This window comes from Anomaloglossus baeobatrachus, chromosome 7 (genome assembly GCF_048569485.1).
Source record: "Anomaloglossus baeobatrachus isolate aAnoBae1 chromosome 7, aAnoBae1.hap1, whole genome shotgun sequence".
Classification (NCBI taxonomy): domain Eukaryota; kingdom Metazoa; phylum Chordata; class Amphibia; order Anura; family Aromobatidae; genus Anomaloglossus; species Anomaloglossus baeobatrachus.
Window position 1 is genome coordinate 60,475,483 of NC_134359.1, and position 23,164 is coordinate 60,498,646.

General features: G+C 40.7%; 1 protein-coding gene across 3 annotated transcripts in view; it reads left to right on the top strand.

Annotated features, from left to right (window-relative positions):
* The window catches only part of MAP3K20 (mitogen-activated protein kinase kinase kinase 20), a 276,975-nt gene extending 256,268 nt beyond the window's left edge, over positions 1 to 20,707 (top strand). For all 3 annotated transcript variants that reach the window (XM_075317342.1, XM_075317345.1, XM_075317344.1), the window contains 4 exons: positions 8,388 to 8,504; positions 11,087 to 11,161; positions 13,194 to 13,338; positions 19,822 to 20,707. In XM_075317342.1, the coding sequence (XP_075173457.1) occupies positions 8,388 to 8,504; positions 11,087 to 11,161; positions 13,194 to 13,338; positions 19,822 to 20,516 (1,032 nt within the window). In that variant the 3' untranslated portion in view covers positions 20,517 to 20,707. The remainder of the gene's footprint in view (positions 1 to 8,387; positions 8,505 to 11,086; positions 11,162 to 13,193; positions 13,339 to 19,821) is intronic.
* Positions 20,708 to 23,164: the final 2,457 nt, after the last annotated feature.

Genomic DNA, 23,164 nt, shown 5'->3' on the forward strand with positions numbered 1-23,164 from the left:
AGGCAAATAAGGAAATTTCCTGACCCATGACATGTAGTGGATTTGGTTTGTGTTGTTTAAGTGTTCTGTTATTTTCTGTGTTTTATTTTCATGCCAGGTTTGTATGTGTAGATAAATTGATTTTTTTTTTTATGTAATGAAATCATTAGAGGTAGTGATCCTGTGACATGTTCATGGTCATTACAAGCTTCACTAACTGTATATCTCCTGTTAGGTGTGGGCTAATGACTGCTCATCACCTATTAGAGCTTGCTGGTGACATACAGAGAAACCCTTTTCATATATTGGCACCGCAGGAATAAGAGCAGAGCCGCCATCATGGAGGTTTTATATATGGTCCACAATAAAAAGAAAAAAGGTCTACTCTTACCTCTCATCTATCAGTATCTGTCACGGCCGAGTGACAGACAGTCATGTGGTTTCTGGTAATAGAAGGTCACAGCGTTTTACTGTACAAAATTCTCCCTGACTTTCCATTCTTCCTGCTATTTGTATTCATTGTTTTAGGTAGATTTCCTTCTGGGTTTGCATCTCTTCCCCTTTAAGACCCAGTGGAGCCCTTCTTCCATCCAGCTGCTGATAATCAGTATTCTCCATGTGCTTAAATGCTCCCATCTTCACTAGACTTCTGCTGGTGATATTATTCAGTTTATTCAAGATTCAAGCTCTGGTTGCAAGCAGGTGGCTTGCTCTCTGTGGTGGTGGTGTTGTTGCTGTTACTTTGCTGAACTTCTATCTGTGTCATCTATGGATAAGTAGTTAATGCATTTCCCCCTGTCTGTCCTCCATGTTGACTTCTTTAGTTTTTAGTGGGGTTGACAAAGAGCTCATCCCATTTTTCCCTATTTAGGGGCCAGCACTTGGGATACCTAGGTTCAGGTATCCAGCTCAACGCATAGGTACAGAACTTATAGTGGTGAGGGACCGCATGGACCATCAGTAGGTTTGGTCAGGGGTCACCATCTCCCCCTTCCCTAGACACAGGGTTTCCCTTCTTTTCCCTTTTGACGTTCGTTTGGTACTGCCCTGTACCAGCATGACAGTATCCTTCTGCAAATGTACACTAATACATTCGTCCGTCACTATATTGTGGTTCACTTATTGCGGCCTCACTGTTTCAGGCGTTTTTAAAAAATATATATTTAGTTTTGTATTGTGGGATTTTGCAGTGTACTGTACAGTACTGTATTTCATCACCAGATGAATAATGTACTGTACACAATGGAAATGCAGTACTGTACGCCACTACCACTTGCGCAAGTTTGCCAACATGAGATTGTATATGGCACACTATTGGCTGATGGAATGAAAGGTGACCAACCACAGCACTGTGTTCTGTATGCTGAGGGCTGATTGGCTCAGTGACCGTAGCATCAGTCTTTCGCTCTTCCAAACTTTTTCCATACTGTACGTTCAGCATCTATCTTTGTCCACTGCACATCGACGTCTGATCGCTGCGTGTAGTGTTGCTCTGCAGTCATAAAAGCTTGAATTTACTGTACAGTACTGTATTTCAAGCCCTAAGATGCCACCCAAATGTTCTGCGCCTTCTAAGGCTTCTGGCAGTGAGCCCAAGCACCAGAGGAAGATGCTTACCATCAAAGAAAAGGTGGAACTTCTTGACATGTTAAAGGAAGGCGAAAGCTACTCAACTCTAGGCCCTTACGGGATCAACAAATCTTCTATTCACTATATAAAAGAAACATGAGAAGAATATTAAGTCTATGACAACAATGACTTTTTAACAAGACTACAAAGAGGTAGGTTACTTCCTGCAATAAGGCCATCGTGAGGATGAGGTCTGCATTGGCCCTGTGGATAAATAACTGCAGGAAGAAGAATATCTCGCTGGATATCGACACCATCCAGACCAAGGCCAAGAAACGTTGATAGTTTTGAGGAAAGCACAGAACTTCATGATGGTGAAGAGAATGAAGATGAGGACGACGACGCAGAAGCAGGCCCGTCAAGTGCTTCTTCCACCAGACCAAACCCATTCAGCACCAGCAAGGGCTTGTTTGACAAATGGAGAGAGTTTCTCTCCATGGAGAAGCTGATGCTGTGGATAAAGCCAAAGCTGAGGAGTATGTGAATGACACGGTGAAATACATCATCGAGGGATATGGCTATTAGCCTGACCAAATTTTAAACATGGATAAGACAAGGTTTTTTTTTTTTAAACAGATGTCGTCTCACACTTTTATTATGAAGGATGAAGCCAACTTTTATTATGAAGGATGAAGCCAATGCCCCTGGTTTTAAGGCCCAAAAATATCTTGTATCTCTTATATGTGGGAATGCTGCGGGCTTTATGGTTAAGCCAGGGCTTATTTATAAGTTAAAAAAACCTAAAGGACCTAAAACATAAAAATAGGAATGTGTTGCCTGTGTACATGATGCACAATCCCAAGGCCTGGATGACGAAATTCCTCACAGTTAATTGGTTCCAGCATTGCTTTATTCTGGAAGTTAAGCTTTATATGCCAGAGAAAAAACCCGCGTTCAAGGTGCTTCTGATCTTGGACAGTGCTGGAGGCCATGCTGTCGAATAATGGCGTCCAGATAGAGTTCTTTCCACCGAACACCACATTGCTCATTCAGCCCATGGATCAAGGCAAAATGCACTACAAAGCCTGGTTGAAGCTATGGACTCTGATAAAAACTTCTCGCTAAAGACATAATGACATGACTACAATATTGCTTCGTGTCTCCTTAATATTATAAAGACCATAAAGGAGATGAAGAGTGAAACAGTAGGTGCCAGCTTAAAAAAAAATTGCGGCAAGAAGTGGTCCACGATTACAAGGTATTCTCTCCTGATGAAGTCCATCACTCTGCGGTAGCTAAGGCCGTGAAGTTGGCAAAACTACTTAGAGGAGATGGCTTCAATGATATGACTCCTGACGACGTGAATGACCTGGTCGATGTCCACTCACAACTGTTGGCAGACAAAGACCTGACGAATTCAGCAAGTGAAGAAGAGAATGAGGAACAAGGCGAACTACAGGTCAGAATGGCAAGTGGCTGAAGAATGGGACCCCCAAATGCTTCATTTATTGCATTTTGTAAATACAATCGAGAGTGGTATGTCCATTTAAAAAAACTTTCTTACTCAAATGAAAAAGCAGCACTAGCAGCTCCCCATAACTATGTTCATCACTTAGATAAAGAGATCAATTATGCGTTCCCACAGAATATCATATTATTGGCAGCAGATCTATTGCTTACACAGGGCGATGTGTTGCCGATAATTATTTTTAAGCCCTCTTAAAACTCATCGCAGCAGACAAATGAGAGTTTTGCTTTCCCGTCGTTACAATAATCATGACCAAGCATTATTACAAATGCTCATTTCCCAATGATTACTTGTCTAAACAGGACAAAAATGTTCTGGGCTACAGATTAAGGAAGGACCCATGTTTATCCTTTTGGCTTGAGGGAATTAAATAGTGTGCACTAGTGCCCTGTTTCCCCGAAACTAAGACTTACCCCAAAAATGTGCCTTACTGGGATTTTGGGGCCTTTTGTAGTTTGCTTAAAATATAAGCCCTACTCTAAATATAAGCCCTAGTTGCGGTTCCATAAGCAAGTGTCCAAACAGCTAAAAAGGTTAAACAATATAGCAGGACTCTTCATCAAATAAAACAGACATCCACAAAAGAAAGACACCCCCCCCAAAAAGCAACCCCCCCCCCCCAAAAATCCCACTCTCCAGACCCCAAACAATTACAGTTAGCAAGTTCGGTAGGATGCTGACACTATGTTCTCAGCTTTATAATGATAGATGGTTTGAAAAGTATGAGCAAAATATTAAGGCATCTTTAGTGTGTTAAAAAAAAAACTACCTCCCTCTTTCACAACCTTTTTTTTGGGTGCAGATCACTCACAAGCAGGAAGGCTTAAAAGGAGCAATTAGGGCTTAGCTTTTGGAGTTGGGCTGTTGGAATTGGAGCTAGTTTTGGGTTAAGTCAGAGTCGATAGAAATGTGCCAACTATAGCTTTAAAAAAATCTATTATTAAAGGGGTTGATCACTACTTTCTTATTGATGGTCTATCCTTGGGAAAGACCAATAATAGCTGATCGGTTAGGCTGTGACACCCATCAACCCGCCGATCAACTGTTAATGGTGCTGTCCAGAAGTTCTTGGATGCTCAAATGAATGGTGGATGGATATGCAGTACCCGGTCATGGGCACTATAGTTTTGATAGAATTGCTGTGTTCAGGCAGCCTCCAAGAACTTTTGGGCACCGCCGCTAAAAGCTGATCTGCATAGGTGCCAGGTCTTGCACCTCCACCGATCAGATATTGATGGCACCATCAATAAAAAAGTAGTGGCCATTACTTTTCACAGAAATGTAGAAAAGTTTAGAAATGTTAATAATATAAATATATTTTATGTTCTTCAGGTCTTTATTTTTTATTTTCCTATTTAAATTTAAAAAAAAATGGGATAACCAGAGTGTTCTAGTGGCAATAGAAAATAAATTATCACTAGGACTGTGGAGTCGAAGTCTAAAAAAGTAGGAGTCAGAGTCAGATTGGCTTGCTGACACACCACTGTCCTTTGCGCAATAATTAATTAATGCCAGTCAAACCCACATTTCAAAATGTTTTTTTTTTAATCTGGATATGTCACAGTCATCTCCCTGCTGTTTTGAGACTAGTTACAGCGTTACGACTGGAGCCTCCCATCTCCATCTTGAACTCTCTTTTAAACGAAGTTTCCTTTCCTTTGGTGCCTCATAAGTTAATTTCTGTTTTGCTGCCAGCAGCTCAGAGTAGTGCACGTCAGCTGTAGCTGCTGTGAGCCCACGTCCATTTAGGTTTAAATACTAGAGCCTTCCTCGCAGTCCTTGCTGCTGTTAGAATTTATTCTACTCTGGCCAGCCTGGTGGAAGGAACTGCTGAGGAATTGTCCTCTGCCCAGCCTTCTGCTACTTTAGAGTTTGCCGCTGTGAAATTTGGTGTTTGTATCCTTCTGTTTATCCCCAGTCTGTTTTTCCCTTCCTCCGTGTTTATTAGTGTAGTGGCTAGTCTAGTGTACTCATTGGCCTACTCACTAGGCAGGGTGAGTTTAGGGCCTGCTGTGGGTCCAAGGTATCCTGCTCGCCAACCGGTTTAAAGAACCTGTATAGGGACGCTAGGGAGCTCAGGAGTCAGCTTGAAGTGAGTAAAGGAAGTGCCCCCTCACCCCTCTCCCTAGCGGCAGGGACCTCCGTTGTATCATGACCCCGGTGTTCCACCCTTTTGTTTGTTTTGTTTTTGTAGAGCGTCAGATGCCTGTCGGTCTGCATGCATGTGTCACGCGTTATATACAGACATCTCCTACTCCATGCGCGACAGGATACCAGTCGTTATTGGGTTATACACTACAAAAGACTTGTAATTATGAGAATTATTATATACATGGAAAATCAAGAAACAGGATCTTAGTTCTCAATTATTTTGCTGAAGCTGGGCCAAGCTAAGGATATGTGCACACAATGCTTTTTTTCAGATGGACTCACCGAAAAAGCACTAAAAAAAGTAAAAAAAAGAATCACAGCAATGTCAAAACGACTTGTTGCACAATATGTTCCATCTTTTGTAACTTCTCTCAATCACTTTAGGCTTCGAAAGCACAGAACAGGCTAAAAGAAATTTTCAGTCCATACTTCTGTCGGCTTCTACTTGGAAACTGCCACTATTATAGACGTTAGAAAAGACACTTCAGGTAAAATACAGTCGGTAGTAAAGAGCTATGAGTTTTCCAGTAGAAACAGCTTCAGAAAATACTTATTCTTTAGAGAGTACAGCTAGAACGATGCGGATATGCAGCCTTCTAAAAGACAAATGGTGCACATACCCTAGTAGGAGACAGACTCTGTTTCTCTTAGTCTATTAAGCCATGTACATGGAGTATTTTAAGGTGTCTTTTGGAGCTGGTCCTCTCTGAAATACTGAAAATTTTCTCAAAATAAACTTGAAATAATCTTCCTATTCATTTCTATTATAAAACGACTTGCTGGTCATATGTTCAGTCTTTTGATCCTTTTTATTCCACATAAGGTTTTCAAAATACTATGTGGGGAAAAAAGTAATCGTATGTAATTTCTTTGAAGACTGCTCTAAGCTAGACACCGTCCCATCAAAAAATGTGAAAAACATCTGAACTAAGAAAAGTAAGCCACACCTAGACCTATAGGTGTGATACTAAGATATAGTGAATCAATAAAATTAAGGCAGGAAACTCCAAAAATCATTAGAATCCTGTAGAAAAAAGGAATAATAAATCCACCAATGTGATAAAATCACTTGATATTTTATTTAGACATGAAAACCTATAGTAAAAAGTTTCAAATACAGTGAGAACATCAGACAGAAATGAACATAGCGGGTATCACATAGTATGGAGGGGCATAGGCAATGCACCAATTAGGTAATCAAGTCTCCAGATAAACTCAACTAGTATACTGAATGACCAAGCCTATAAAGTAAGACATTGCATATTAAGGCCATATTATAGTGAGGACATTGCTTACCCATTTCTCCTTTAGGGAAAACCAGGCATATGCACAACCCCAACGTACGTTTCGCATGGGCTTGTTCAAGGGGTCGTCCAAGTGGGAAAAGCCGAGGCAAAATGTCAGAATTGGTGCTTCTATTGTGATGCGCCACTTTGGGGTGGCTGCAAGTTGTTGTTTTTTTAGGCTCGGAAGGGCCCAATAACCATGGACCTTCCCATCCGGATAATATCAGCCCACAGCTGTCTGTTTTACCTTTGCTGATTGTAAAAAATGGGGGGGACACCATGTTGTTTTTTCTTTTAATTATTTATTTGGTTAATAGCTGTAAAATGTATGTGCTATCTATCTAAGGTATCTAACTATATCTATCTTGTATTTATCTTTGCACATCTTTAACACATAAGAAACCATTCATTTCAGTGTCATGCGTTTTTTCCTGTATGTGCCACACGGAAGCCACATGAATGGCACACGGATGACACATACGTACACATGTGTGGTCAAAACGAAACGTGCCACAAGTGCACTTTTTTTGACTGATGTGTGAAGGGGGCCTAAGCTACGGTAGACACTAATGGAAAGGCTGTATAGGAGTATGTGCACCCATCATTTTTTAGATACAATTGTGGCAGCATTGTTTCTGAGCCGGAAGATGCTTTAGAAAAATGCCGGCAGTGTTTTTCCTGAAGCACCTTCTTCTATATAGTTTTTGTGGAAGCTGCATGATGAATGGACCAGTTACTTCTTTTAGCTGCTTCACAGGTTTCTAAATCTGGAGGGATAAAATAAGTGAAAAAAGATGGAACATGTACACAGCAAGTCGTTTTGACATTCCTGTGCATATGCTCACTCTTTTTGCTGATTTTTTTAGAGCTTTTTCAGGGACATTCCAGGTGGAATCTGCCTAAAAAAGATGTTGTGTGCACATACTTTAAAACTCTTCAAGAAAAAAACCTCTTAAAAGGTATGTGCACACGGCATATATTTTATGCGGATTACACCTATAACTTGCCTGACAAATCGCTCAATTAATGTAATAAAAAGAATGAACATATGCACATCAATGTCAAACCTTGCTACCGTATGCATCTTTAGTCTTTTACAGCAGAAGAATCTCTCTATAGCAAATACTCAACGTGTACGCTGGTACCTATAAGATGCCGTGTGCGCAAAAATTAAAAAGCTTCACGATTAGAAAAACTATTCCGAAACCTCCCCAAGAAAGGTTTCCTGAAGCGGTTTCTGCTTGAAAAACTAGTATTTTTTAACTTCTAAAATGAAACTCAGTGTGAACATAGTTTTAGGTTGTGTTCACACTGAGTATTTTGAAGAGAAACTCTCCAAAATCTTCCTCAAAAAATTCTCACAAAAATAGAGTTTCCGCTTCAAAATCGTAGCAAAGAAAGTCAAGTGTGAGCAATCCCTTGGAGCGTCAGAAAGAACTCCCTTTTTGTGTAAATTCTATATCTCTTTTGTATATAATTAGTTTTTGTGGGAATACCCCTTTAGGCATCATAATGGTTGTACTTGACATTATTGGTTTACTCCAATGTCCATTTTTGCTGTTTCTGTAAGCCCCACTCATTTGATCTGTAGTTTCAGAAACATCTGCTCTTTCCATTGTCCGACCTCCAGTGGTCAGACCCAGGTGATGGGAATAACCCTTCAACTGGTTAAAGTTCCAACTTGGATATTTGCCATATTTTATTATGAAATTGCTTTATTGACAATCCTATTACAAATGAGGTTCAGAATTTAAAGAATACAGAAAAATCAGAGACTGTTCGTAGATGTGTCATCTCTATTAGCCGACTGCATGTGTTTTAGAGTTGAAGTTATCTTCCTGTTTCCAAATTAAAATAATTTATTTTTATTTTAGGACTGCAAATGGAAAATGTACATGGAACTAGATGGAGATGAAATTGCTATAACCTATATAAAAGATGTGACGTTCACTAGAAGTGACCCAGAAGCCGAGGTTCTACGGATGTCTAAAGTAGGTGATGTTAAAATCCTGGTATCACAAACTCTGGTTGGCACATTATACATATCTATAGATACTTCTGTGTCCATGAAAAATTTTCACTAAGGCCGGAGTCACACTTGCGAGTGCCTCGCGTGTAACTCATGCAAGTCTCTCATTGAATCACCCGGCACGGCCGCACACTCTCCAGTCAGGAGCGTCTCAGCTGCATAGAGATACATGCAACCGACCCGCTCCTATCAGGACAGTGTGCGGCCGTGCCGGGTGATTCAATGAGAGACTCGAGGGAGTTATATGCGAAGCACTCGCAAGTGTGACTCCGGCCTAAGGCCACCTTCACACGTCTGTATTTCCAGTACATTTGGTGTCCATTTCTACATGTACCGGAGATACGAACACAAGTAGACCCATGAAAATCAATGGGTTTGCTCACTCGTCCAAGTCTTGACATGGATACGTGTGTGCTCCGTGTGTGCTCCACATGGCAACATGTCCATTTTTTGTGCAGCAGCACGGATGTCACACAAACTGCACACTGATGTGATTTGTGTAACTAACATCAGAGTGACAAGTACGAGAAGACACCCATTGACTAAAATTAAATGGATTTTTATACTTACCTGTCTCCGGCGCTGCTGTTGCTTTCGGGTCCCGTTTATTATGCCTCATAAATATTCACTGTACAGACTGCGGACCTGGAAGCAAGTGTGATAGCAGCACTGAAGACAGGTAAGTATACAAGTTCATGCTGCCTGTTTGCCAACCAGATGTCACATGCCTAGTACACGGAACACACACATGGACGGCCATATGGACCTGCACCACGGACCGTCACACACGTGCGTATAATGCACGGAAGTGTGAAGGGGGTCTAACAGGCAGCCAAATTCTGGTGGGTTACTATGAAAGACAATGCCAAGTTCTTTGTTGAAATCATGCTCACCATACCATTACACATGCTTGCCAACTTTTTAAAACGCAGTTGCGGGAGTTGGTGGAGAATGTCGTGTAGAGCGTGGCATGAAATGTTTACATCACTGCTGCGTTTACACCTCTCCACCCCCTCATTCCCTCATTTCCACCCCCTGAATATGTGTCTGGACGCAGGTGCATAGACAAATGACTAAGCATTCCTGTGCCCAGGAAATTTACCCACTCTTCTAGGAGTCAAGGTGGTCTTCTTGTTTTTGATAGTTTCCATGACATTCCAGGGAAGGATGTTATTGAACAGGTATTCTACAGAAAGACATTTATGGAATATCCATAGGATATAACCATTAAGGATCCAGCAGCTAAAGCTTTTTAGGAGCACAAGTATCTTGTGTATTACAATTTCTCCATTGAATCCAGGGAAAAGTGACAGTAGACAGTCACCATTATTGTGCATGGGAGTCTCCATAGAAGTCTAGACAGAAGCAGCCAAGCAAGATCTTTGTGTTTCTCTATATCTGATATATCCAATATAAAAAGAGAATACAAGCAGCACCAGTGTCTGTATATGAGTTGGTGCTCGTCCACTGGTTACAACTCAAACAACTAATAAAATAGAAAAGACAAAAATGTAGGCAGCACTCCAGACAACTCAGATGAAAAAATATAAATTTATTTGTCCATGTGGATAGTGGCAACATTTTAGCTCATAAATAGCTAAGCGATAGTGATGGGCGGACTCACAGATAACTGGGACCGGCGGGTCCGTGTTATCTGGTTTTTAAAATCTGGTTCCGGTCCGGATTCTGGTCCCCATATAAGTCTACGGGGACCAGATTCCGGCAATTAAAAAATATTGGTAGAAGGGATAGGACACTTAACTTACTGGGCATCCGTCATAGCTGTACGCTGCTTCCAGGCCAATCATTCACTTTCAGGGCTGATAATTAACCCTCATTGAATATGCACTGCTTTCCCCACCCACCGGCGCCTGTGATTGGTTGCAATTAGATGCATCCCCACCATGAGTGGCAGCGTGTCTGTCGATTCCAATCACAGGCTCTGTGCACGTCTATATCATACTGTAAAAATAAATAAATAACATTTTTGGCATAGGGCCCCACATATTATGATACCCAGCACGGATATAGCCGCGATGGAGCCTTGGTAAGTATGAAGTGCCCCTCTTCATTATTATTTTCCTTATTTTTCCTTTATTTTTTTTAATTTCTTGAGTGCAGGATCCAGATCAAACACCAGGAATCCGGCATCCGAGTACCTTTCAAACCGCGCGGATCCGGACATTTACAGTCCAGGTCTGCCCATTAATACTGAGTGCGCCACTATTGGCATGGAAAAATCATATTTTTTTGCATCGCAACCCAAAGCGTAATGAAAAAAAAAACGTAATTAACCTAATTTATATAATAGGTACGGAAATGCTGCAGAAAATCTGCAACGTCAAAAACCTCACCAAACATTAATTTTGGGAATGAAGCCTAAATGGACTTGTATTGGAGATAGGCCAGAATTCTTTATCCATATCAGAATGCATAGATATAGGGAGTCAGTTACCGTACATAATGCATACAACAGAACTGAAGGTTATAAATGTTATCATTTAAGTAAACAATATGTTGTCTATTTTTATTTCTATTTTTCAGCCACCATTTGTAATGGAGAAATGGATTGTGGGAATCTCTGACAATGAGTCTGTAGAGTGCATTGTGACCTACGAGGTGAGTTAAACACAGTCAGACTTAGTGTATTACAAAAGTGTGTACGTCACATTTTGCAAATGCTTTATTATATCTTTTCATGGGACAACACTGAAGATCTGACACTTTGATGCAATGTACAGTGTCAGTGTGCAGCTTGTATAACTGTGTAAATTTGGTGTCCTCTAAGTAACTCAACACATAACCATTAATGTCTAAACCGTGAGCAACAAAAGAGAGTACACCCCTAAGTGAAAAAGGCTAAATTGTGTCCACGGTGTCAATATTTTGTGTGGCCACCACTATTTTCAAGTTCTGCCTTAACTCTCTTGAGTATGGAGGTCACTAGAGCCTCACAGGAGCTGCTGGATGCTCTTCTATCCTCCATAATGCCATCACGGAGCTGGGGGATGTTAGAGACCTTACACTCCTCCATCTTCCATTTGAGGAGGTCTCACAGATGCTCAATAGGGTTTAGGTCAGGAGACGCTTTACTCAGTCCTGCACCTTTACCCTCAATTTCTTTAGAAATGCAGTGGTCGTCTTGAAGGTGTGTTTGGCTCGGAAGAAGCTAAGCGCGAAACGTGAGTTGATGTGCTTCCTGACTATTTTCTGCAGTGTTACTTGCCTCCTCTTACTGCTTATGCTCTCAAGGCCGGGTAATCTATGTTGCAGTGTTTATCTTTCATATCTCTACTACTGTCATATTGCATTTGCGCAGACAACCACTAGGCCTTCTTTGTTCTGACAGTTTCTGACTACTTATATATGCATGGACAACTTTCTTATTCACTTCTGTGTACCTGGGAATCGGGATTACATTCTTGCATTCTACCTGATGTGCATTATGTGTTAGCAGCTTGTTAGATATTTGACAATTTACTCATCTTACTAGGTGTTCTTATACACCGTCCTACACCCCATAAGTAAGAGATTATCTTCATTATTTGTCATTTTTTGTGCAATTAATAATTCTATTTACTCTTTAAACAGCAGTGTGTTTGTAGGCCTACTCCGCTTAGTAGTTGTCTACATATTTATCCATCTTTTATAGTAGTAATTTGATTAATAAAGATTGATTTGTGGCCTTTACTCTAATCTTTGTAGGTTAGCATCTTTATGTAGAGCAATAATTCTTTTTTCTAGATCCCCAGGGAATTCTTTGCCATGAAAAGCCATGTTGAGCTTCCAGTGCCCAGTATGAGAGAGTGTGTGAGCGATAATACCAAATGTAACTCACCTGCTCCCCATTCACACCTGAGACCTTGTAACACTAATGAGCCACATGACAGTGGGAGGGAAAATGCCTAATTGGGTAATGTTCACTTAGGGGTGTATTCACTTTTGTTGCCAGCAGTTTAGACATTAAGGGAACTGTCACACAGCTTTATAACACTAATGACGATAGCAATGCTCGGACTGACCGGCGGCTCTCCTGATCCGAGCGTGGCAGCAACTATTTCTATGCAGCTCTTGAGCTTGGGTCAGGAGAGCCACCGACCAGTCCGATAATTGCGGTGCGATCATCGCACCCTAATTGCTATGTGTTGAGTTATTTAGAGGGCACACCAAATTTACACTGTTAAACACTTGCTACTTTACACTGTCAAATCATCAGTGTTGTCCCATGAAAATATATAAAATATTTACAAAAATGTTAGGGGTGTACTCACTTTTGTTATATAGTGTATATATTTATGTATAGAAACCACAAACAAGAATAAACTTTTGTATTGGTAGGAAGAGACAGAATTCTGGAGGTTTGGTCTGTTTGGAGACCTCCTTTAAATTTATATGCATATTTATATAATGTAGGACAATAGGAGCACTCTGCCAGGCTGCTAATAGACAATCTGGAAACCTGAAATGATAGCCAGAGTGGCTGGGAGTAAATGGAGGCCAGCAGCCAGTTGGCTCAGTGCTCCCTAATAAAATCCCATTTATTATATGAATATATCTGTTTTGTTCTTCTGTTGTTTGGGGTAATTTCAATGCACTATGTTTATAAAGCTGCTTTTTGTTCTTAGTTTTTTTTCTCTTTGTCTTCCAAAAGAGTGATGTCAGGACTCCTAAATTAACCAAACACATTCATAAAATTCACTGGAACAAGATGAAAAACCAAGATGCAGTGAAGCCGATCCAACTCGCCATTAAATCTTCGTTGCTAAATTCTGAGACCAAACCTAACAACAGTTCCAGTAAGAGCTTCAAATTACAAAATCGCAACATGAAACTCTTTTATTAGAGTAAAGGGGAGGTGTTGCTCATATTTATTTTAATCATTTCAATCAGATAATGATAGATATTCTTTTTTTATTTTTATGGTAATTTTTTTTTAACTCTATTTTATGTATAATGACTGGGATGGCCATCTTTCCTATTAACAGCCGAATAGTCTTCAGAGCAGCCCTATAGACCATAGGCAGCAACAGGCAGGCTCTAACTCATTGATTTCTGTGGTAGGGTTTTCTAGGCATGCTCTGTGACTTGTGCAGAAGTAGTTTTGCAGAGAGTAGGAGAAGGTGAGCTGTGACCATCACCTATTTTGAATAGTGTGATCCTGTGTTATCTTGTTATATATATATATATATATATATATATATATATATATACATACAGAGAGAGAGAGAATGTGGTAATACTGTCTGCTGATGAGAGCCGAAACCAGGATTATCTTGTGTACACATACTGTATGTATGTATATATACATATATATATATATATATATATATATATATATATATATATATATATGCATATATATATATATATATATATATATATATATATATGCAGGGTGGTCCAAACGTAGGTGGACAGTATGTGTAATAGGGTTATGAAGGGAGAAATTTATCAAACATGGTGTAAAGTGAAACTGACTCAGTTGCCCTTAGCAACCAATCAGATGCCACCTTTCACTTTCCAAAGAGTCTGTGAAGAATGAAAAGTGGAATCTGATTGGTTTATACAGTAGAGACCAAAAGTGTGGACACACCTTCTCATCTCTAGAACAACTGTTAAGAGGAGACTTTGTGCAGCAGGCCTTCATGGTAAAATAGCTGCTAGGAAACCACTGCTAAGGACAAGCAACAAGCAGAAGAGACTTGTTTGGGCTAAAGAACACAAGGAATGGACATTAGACCAGTGGAAATCTGTGCTTTGGTCTGATGAGTCCAAATTTGCGATCTTTGGATCCAACCACCGTATCTTTGTAGAAAAGGTGAACGGATGGACTCTACATGGCTGGTTCCCACCGTGAAGCATGGAGGAGGAGGTGTGATGGTGTGGGGGTGCTTTGCTGGTGACACTGTTGGGGATTTATTCAAAATTAAAGGCATACTGAACCAGCATGCCTACCACAGCATCTTGCAGCAGCGTGCTATTCCAACCGGTTTGTGTTTAGTTGGACCATCATTTATTTTTCAACAGGACAATGACCCCAAACACACCTCCAGACTGTGTAAGGGCTATTTGACTAAGAAGGAGAGTGATGGGGTGCTAAGCCAGATGACCTGGCCTCCACAGTCACCAGACCTGAACCCAATCGAGATGGTTAGGGGTGAGCTGGACCGCAGGGTGAAGGCAAAAGGGCCAACAAGTGCTAAGCATCTCTAGGAACTCCTTCAAGACTGTTGAGAGACCATTTGCGGTGACTACGTTTTGAAGCTCATCAAGAGAATGCCAAGAGTGTGCAAAGCAGTAATCAAAGTAAAAGGTGGCTACTTTGAAGAACCTAGAATATAAGACATATTTTCAGTTGTTTCACACTTTTCTTTAAGTATTTCATTCCACATTCATAGTTTTGATGCCTTCGATGTGAATCTACAATTTTCAGAGTCATGAAAATAAAGAAAACTCTTTGAATGAGAAGGTGTGTCCAAACTTTTGGTCTGTACTGTATATATATATATATATATTGTGAGGTAGCACGGTCGGCTGCGCAGCAGAAGACACGGGATCCAGGCATTAAGGTTCACAGCACACGGTTTTAATGTCCAAACAAAAGTCCACAGCAATATACATGTGCCTCTCCAGCAGAGAACTCAGGGAGTTGTGTTCACTCCCTCACACCCGGCACACCTGCCCTCGTTCCTGTTTCCATTTAACCCTTCCTTCAGCCTGTAGGGAAACAGCATTAACCCTAGAGTGGATTTACTTTCTATCATGGAGTGAGCACAACCGGGGCGAGACATACCGGCCGTCATAGATAACCCCGGTCACAGTCTCACAATATATATATATATATATACTGTATATACCTGTGCAATTTTGGTTAGGAATTTGTCTATTTTACCATCCAGTAGTGCCGTATAATAGTGGTATATTTAGTCTTATAGGAGCATAGCTTTGGTAATACGACGTCCTATAAAATATTGATAATAAGGTGTTTTAAATGGTTAAAAAAAAGTTTATCCAATGGATGGCTTTTTCAGCATGCAAAAGTGTTGGCGACTCAGACACCCAGTGATAATAGAAATTATTGATTTGCCAAGCATAATGTGTTTCTGTCAGAGGCGTAGCTGTCGGTTCAGTTTGGGGGGAGGGGCAAAAGATCTGAGGGGGCCCCTATCTGGTAACCTTAATTACAACTTTGGTGGCACAGCACACAGAATAATGTCCTCTTGGCTCCCTATGCACTGTATGATGGGCCCACAGTCCCCTATAAACAGTATAATGTCCCCAAATATCCCCTATACACAGTATGATGGGACTATAGCACCCTAATACATATTATGATGGGCCCACAACTCCTCTATACACAGTATGATAGGATTACAGCTCCCCTATACACAGTATAATGTTCCCCCAAAACACTCTACAATTAACCGAGACTTTATAATAGTCCCAACAGTAGCCCTCAAACTGTATAATGGCCCCTGCATTCGCTCCCACACTGCATACTGACCCCCCACACTTTGAGGACCCTCCCACAGATGTCCCTACAATGAATGAGGGGTCCAACCACAGTATGAGAGCTCACCACACTGTATGAGGACCCACCACAGTTGTACTCAAACTGTATAATGGCCCCACATTAGCTCCTAAACTGTATAATGTCCTCCACATTAGCCCCCAAACTGTACAATGGCACCCTATATTAGCCTCCAAGCTCTATAATGTCCCCACATTAGCCTTTAACCTGTTTAATGACCCCTATATTAGGCTCCAAACTCTTCAATGGCCACACACTAGACTACAAAATGTATAATTAACTCCTAAACTGTAAAATGGCCCCACATTAGTTACACACTTTATAATGGCCCGACATTAGCCCCCAAATTCTATAATGACACCACAATCCCCCCCAAACTCTATAATGACCCCTACATTAGTGCCCAAATTGTATAGTGGCCCCTACATTAGTCCCCAAACTGTATATTGACCCTACATAATGACCCCTATGTTAGCCTCCAAACTTCTATAATGGCCCCACATTAGACCCCCAAAACTGTATAATGGCCCCCATACTTGGAGAAACCTCCACAGTAGCTCCCACGTTGCATGTTGGTCTCCCATTGTTTTTTATGCCCTCACTCTCCAACACACGTTTTTGTTAAAATAGAAAACACCATATACTTCCCTAATCCTGACAAATCCATTGGCACAGCAATGCGCTGTCATAATGCTGACACACGCATAAAACATCAGAGTCCTGGTGTGATCATGTCACCAAGCCAGGACCCTGACATTCTGTGTGTGCACCGGTGTTTCGGCCACTGCATCTCCTGTCATGATATAGACTGCACCCTGCAATCTAGAGAACAGGGAGAGGTAAAGAAGAGAGATTGTGTCTCTTTGCTGTACCACACAACTTGACTATAACAACGCGCTGCGCCCCCAATATAGTTGAGGATAATGGTAGCTCCGGGTGGGCCCCTCAGAGCATAGGGCCCAGGGTGACCACACCCTCTGCCCCCTGGTAGCTACGCTACTGATTCCTGTACTGAAAAGTATACCAGACTTCACGATTTTGCACCCCCCAGAGTAAACACCAAGACCTGAACAGCGTGTTCCAATATTCAGTCATTTTATACTTGAATTAAAGGGATCCAACCACCAGGATTTTGCTATATGAAGTAAAGTCAGTGCCATATTGGCACTAAGATGCTGAATCCAGGCATACATTTTGTTGAAAGATCAGATGCTTGATTGCTGAAATATATTTAATCAAGGTTGCAGAAATGTCCTGCACTTTGATTGACGTGTGCATCGGGGGCGGGCCTTTGTGGGTCGAGTCCTTGGCATGTATTCCTCCTCCTGCGTCTTGTATTGCATGCCCCATTTTCGTTATTTAAATATTGCAGCACGCGGCAATTGCTGCTGATAAACAGTATTTATTCCTAAAGCGGCATATACATAACATATTGGCCCTGATTCAACATTGCGGTTTCTCCACTTTTCTGGAGTCATTTGTTCTTTATTAGTGGTTTTAGTATCTGCACCTTATTCTCTATTAGTTTAGAACCAAGTTTAATTATTTATTTTCTACAACTTTGCTTACCCAGATGTTTTAGACAAATTCATGAAATGCGACTTTTTAAAATGTCTCATTTTTTATTTATTTTTTTTGTGCATCTGAGTTCAGTCCTTGGCTGGAGTAAAGTTTTGGTCAAATTTTTATTTTGGCACAGTTTAAGATTAAAATGTAACGTTTTGAAGGATTGTGTAACTTTTTGTGCTAAAAAGTTGCAAAAACTGAGCATTTTTAAATTTTGTAACAAATTTATTGCCATTTTAGTTTTTAAGGATGAAGGTAGACATAAGTCCATCGGGTTCAACCTATACTCTACGATGAGTTTGGTGCAAAAAACGGTAACAAAACGTCAAGACAAAAAAAAGAAAAGTGATGTAAAAAAAATCACAACTGATGAATCCTGACGATTATATATAGATAGGGATAAATTAAAATTTGATGACATCACCCAGGGACATTATAAGAGCTGATGTTTTACAAATGACAGAGAGCGACCAGTTATACAATCAATTGTACCAATATCATTGTAATTTTGGTAGAATTAAAGAGAGATGTATAGATCATAAATAGCTGAGATTGAAGTATGACTGTTAGAAATAGATCTTGATGTTCTTAAAAAGTGTATCATCATTTATGAAGTCTGCAGCAGGAGAATAAAGAGTAAAAGTTAAAGAAAAAAAATATGATATATATCATTTTATAATATATAAATAGTCTAATTTAAAAAAATAAAAGTTATTTCCAGAATCCTAAAGTTATTTTATAATTATTGTTGCCGGCCAGAGAGACTAGAATGAACAGATTTGAAAGATCTCTTTGAGTTACCACCAAGGGGCAGTGTTACTCCCTCGGAGTTAAAACAATCTGCAGTCTAAATATTGACAGCATCTCGTGATTTTTTTTTTTTTTATTTGGTAATTACATTTTAATAAAGTTAATTACAAGTGACACTTTTATTTTTTTGCTACATTTTGCTGCAATTTCAGATGTAAAAAAAACTAAGATTTTTACATTTCAGTATCATTAATTTGCAAGTCAAATACTTGTAAAAGAAAGAACTACTTGTGCAAAGATTTGGAAGCGTAATGCCAGTTGAAAAACTGCAAGTATGCACTGTATTTACAGAAAAAGTGAATGCTGGGATTGGATGTAGGGAAAAAGCCCTAAAGCTAGGATAGGTGATAACAATCTAAGTAGATGATAACTAATAGATCGCCCCAACTAATTGCAAGAATTGAACACATTTATCTATGAGTATGTTCCGCCATCGGTCTATTCATTTTTTATGGGTCTGCAAGAGAAAGCTGAAAGCAGCACTCAGAAGTCCCATAGCGAATGAAAAGAGCAATGGTTGAAGGGAAACCAGCTCTACACTAAGAGAGATAAAAGACCCCATTGCCAGAGGATAACAGCAGATAGAAAAAGAAAGTCAAATGCAAACGTGATTACTTTCATAACTAATTAAAGTAATTTAAAGAGGTGGTCCACTACTCAGCAGTAGTGGCCACATTGATGGAAAGCTCATAAAGAAGGCTTTTCTCAAATACCTTGTGTAGCCAATTCTGCCTCTGAGCGGTGCTATTGTGGTCCGCTCATCCCCATCACGTGCTCTCTGGGCTCCGTGACCTCTGAGATCCAATGATGTCAGGTCAACATCCAGTTGACCTGACATCACCAAAGCGGGCCCCAGTCTCTGTGAGTGACAGAGCTGTGGGTGGAGTTTCACCACTTGTCACAACCCAGCATATCGCGCACTCTCTCCTTTGCTGCAGAGCACCGCAAGCAGGGGCGATGCTGGGCTGTGACAAGTGGTGAAACTCCGCACACAGCCCAGTCACTCAGGGAAGACTGGGGCCTGCCTCAGTGATGTCAGGACAACTGGAAGTTGACGTGACATCACCGGATTTCAGAGGTCATGGATCCCGGGGGTCATGTGATGGGGATGAGTGCATCACAATAGCGCCGCTCAGAGACACAATGGACTACACAACATATTTGAGAAAAGCCTTCTTTATGAGCTTTACATCGATGTGGCCACTAATGCTGTGTAGTGGACCACCCCTTTAATAATTTGAGAATACCCGTTTAGTGGTCATTAGAGCTACATTAACTGATTGTACTAACTCCTAACGTACGATACGTTTTTGTTTTTTTCTTGTTTCTTTTTTTGGATTACATTCACTGATAGTATTTTGAATTCCCGCAGATGTTGACCTTCAATGGATCTACACTTTGAGGATGCGTCAGATGGACATGCATGTGACTTCTCCGCACTCCGCTGGCTTACCTCGCTCCCAGTCTTCCAGCCTTACAAATCTATCCCAGGTGTTTCCATATCTTCAGAACCAAGAATCCTATGCTGCTGCCGTCAGACGAGCCCGAGTCACATCTACATTACAAGTCACACCTATCAATCTTTCTCGTAGCTCCTCACCAACGCAACTTGGAATAACCAAAACTCTGTCTTCCCTGTCTATCCAAAGCTCTAAAGGCAGCAGTGCATCAAGTACGGCTTCTGATAGCCCATCTGAGAGGGAAAGGGCCCGAAAAAGGGCAAACAACACATATTACCACCAAAATTTTCATAATGCATCAACACAAAGAAGAATGGATAAGAGGAGCCCTCAGACAAGTAATGGCAAATATAAGCCATATGCAACAACACAAAGTAATTCAAAGTCTCATGAGTATAAACCACATAGAACTACCCAAAACCAAAATAGACATATACCAGGAATGCCAGTGCCACCCTCCGATGCTGCTAACGGAGAAGAAAGCAAGGCTAACAATGATGGTGGGTGGATAAAGGTAGACTACTCCAAGAAAAGTCATAAACCGCAGACAACAAGCAAGTCGAAAAAAGACAGACCAAGACAGTCTACCCGTAGTAGCCGTCAATAGTATCAATTTAGACCTACTATTTATTTTTAAAGAATTTTATCTAATTTAATTGGGTGTTAAACATCAATTATATATATATTGGATATATATATATTTTACTTATTTATATTTTTACATACACTTGGCACGGTTTCTCTACTTCTATGTACACTGAAATCTGGAAATAAATATATGAGGTTCTTACTCTTTCTACATTTGTTTATTTTAAATTAATCTTTAGTAAAAAAAATGGGCATTCAAGGTTCCCTAACCAAGAGCATCCATTTAGCATATTCTCCTTGACTAACTTATGAATAGTTTTTGTGTCCTATTCTTGATCCATTACTTACTTAATATCATACAGTATTAAAAAAAACTGTCTTCAATGGCATGGAGATGCTCATGCTTGACCCCTGTTTCATTTATTGCCTATAGGATTGCTGAATGTTGAATACAGTACTCAGCTATTTCTGGTTGTCCCTGTCATGCTAGCGACAGGGACGTACCAAGCAAAAGGGAAGGGAACCCCTGTTTCTAGGGCGTGCAGAGATGGTGACCCCTGACCAAACCTATTGATTGCCCTTGGTTTCCCTCATCACCCTAGATAGGTTCCGCGCCTATGCACCAAGAAAGATACCTGACCCTGGCTGACACTGAAATAGGCCCTAACTAGGGAATGGATGGGATTAGCACCTAGTCAACCCCACTAAGTTCTAAAGAACACACAGGGAGTACAAACAGGGGGAGTAAGCAAATAACTTATCTCCAGAGGACTCAGGGGGAGAAACTGCAACAACAATAACAAAGTTTATCCAGATGAATCCAAGCAGACTGCTTGCACTGAAGACTTGAAAAGGGTGTTAGATTATCACTAGCACAGACCAGAAGGGAATGAGAGTTTATAAGGACACAAATGGAAGTGCTGATGAAAACAGAAAGGGTGAGGAACTCTGCAGGATCCTAAAGGGAAAGGGATATACCCAAAGCAGAGGAGATACATAAGATACCATTTACACCAAGTAGGAATATTAGACGGTGAGGGAGCAGTTTGCGCAACCAAACACTGCGACCTTCTATAGTCGGACACCACAGGACTGTCTGTCACCCATGACTCAGCAATGACAGTCCCATAGAGAAGAAATGGAGCAGAATTTGAGCATGGCCACGTCCTCTCCATTCAAGGTGGGGCTCAGAAGTGGGTGATTCCTGGGTTCCAGAGACCTATTCTCCGGTTTGCTGGGGGTCCCAGTGGTCAGACCCCCAAGTGATCTGCAAGATACGCCTTTTCCTGTGGATAGGGTATAACATATTATTTTGGAATTAAGCATTTATATATATACCTAAAAGTTGAACAACCAGCAGCCTTTGCTTCACAATCCACATAACTGAACATGACCTGTGCCATAAGCTGCAAGACATGTTCAAGACCAGTGAATTTAGCCGCATATAACAATTGTATTCAGCTGGTAACAGGAGGGTGGAAACAGTGAAGTGAGGTTTTAGAACTGGCAATAAAGTTGTGATACAGAGAAGTGAAAAATATAATTACTGCAGATTTTTGTAGCAATCTAAAAATATTAAAATGTCCTGGAATACACCATTTTATACACTATGATGTCACTTATAATGTCACCAAGTCTATAAAATGGTTTAATAAGTTTGTCTCATGTTTAATGGGGAAAAATTGGAAAGTGCGTCTAAAAACAAGCAACTTGCCTATTAGTAAAAATTGTCTCCATTCTAAAAACCATGAGGATATTTTATTCTTTTGTGTACTAGGTAACTAGGTTACTAGTAACGTGTACTAGCTTACAATGTCTAGGTTACTGGCAACCTTTGCTGTCTATCAGCATTTTCCAGTCAGCTAGGTAAGGAGCACAGTGCTTACAAGCTCTTTACAAGAGTCCGAAAGTGCTTTTCTGAAGCTGGCCAGATCACTAGATCCCAGCAGCTTCAGTGACCCTGTGCTCCTTCGATGCTTCAGAGACAAAGCTTATTCTGTTCTGTTTGCTGCCTAGGAGAACGTACAGTTCAGACCAGAGGCTTATCTATTCTCCTGGTCCGAACTGTCAATTGTCAGGAGCATGCTGCCTCCTGGCATGCAGGAAGCTGGGAGACAGGTGAACAGTGTGTTCCTGAAGACAGGAGCAAGACAAACCCTTCAAAGAGGTATTTCTTTACTTTAACCCCAAAACGACTGATGACGTACATATACGTCATCGGTTGTCTCCCTACCTTCAATACTGGCTCACACGCTAAGCCCACATCTTTACTGGCTCTTGACAGCTGATTTAATCAGCAATCAAGTGCGTCTAACAGCCACGGGTGGATCACAGATCTCTGACAGCGTCATGAGATCATGTTACGCCAATGAGTTGTCATGACAGCCAGGGGTCAACTGCTGAACCGAGTCTATTATCACAACACTCCTGTGAACGCCGGCTGCGAGCCAACTTTCTTAGGAGAACGTGATTTTTGCAATACAGAGCAGGGCTCATGCTGATGCACACGTGATCGGACTATCGCAGTTTCACTTCCCCTAAGAGGACTATTAATCACCGAAAAAGTAAGAAAAAAGTATATATATATAAAAAACAACCCACAAAAGTTCAAATCTCCCTCCATTTTTCCCATTAAAAATAAAACAGTTAAAAAAAAATACACATATT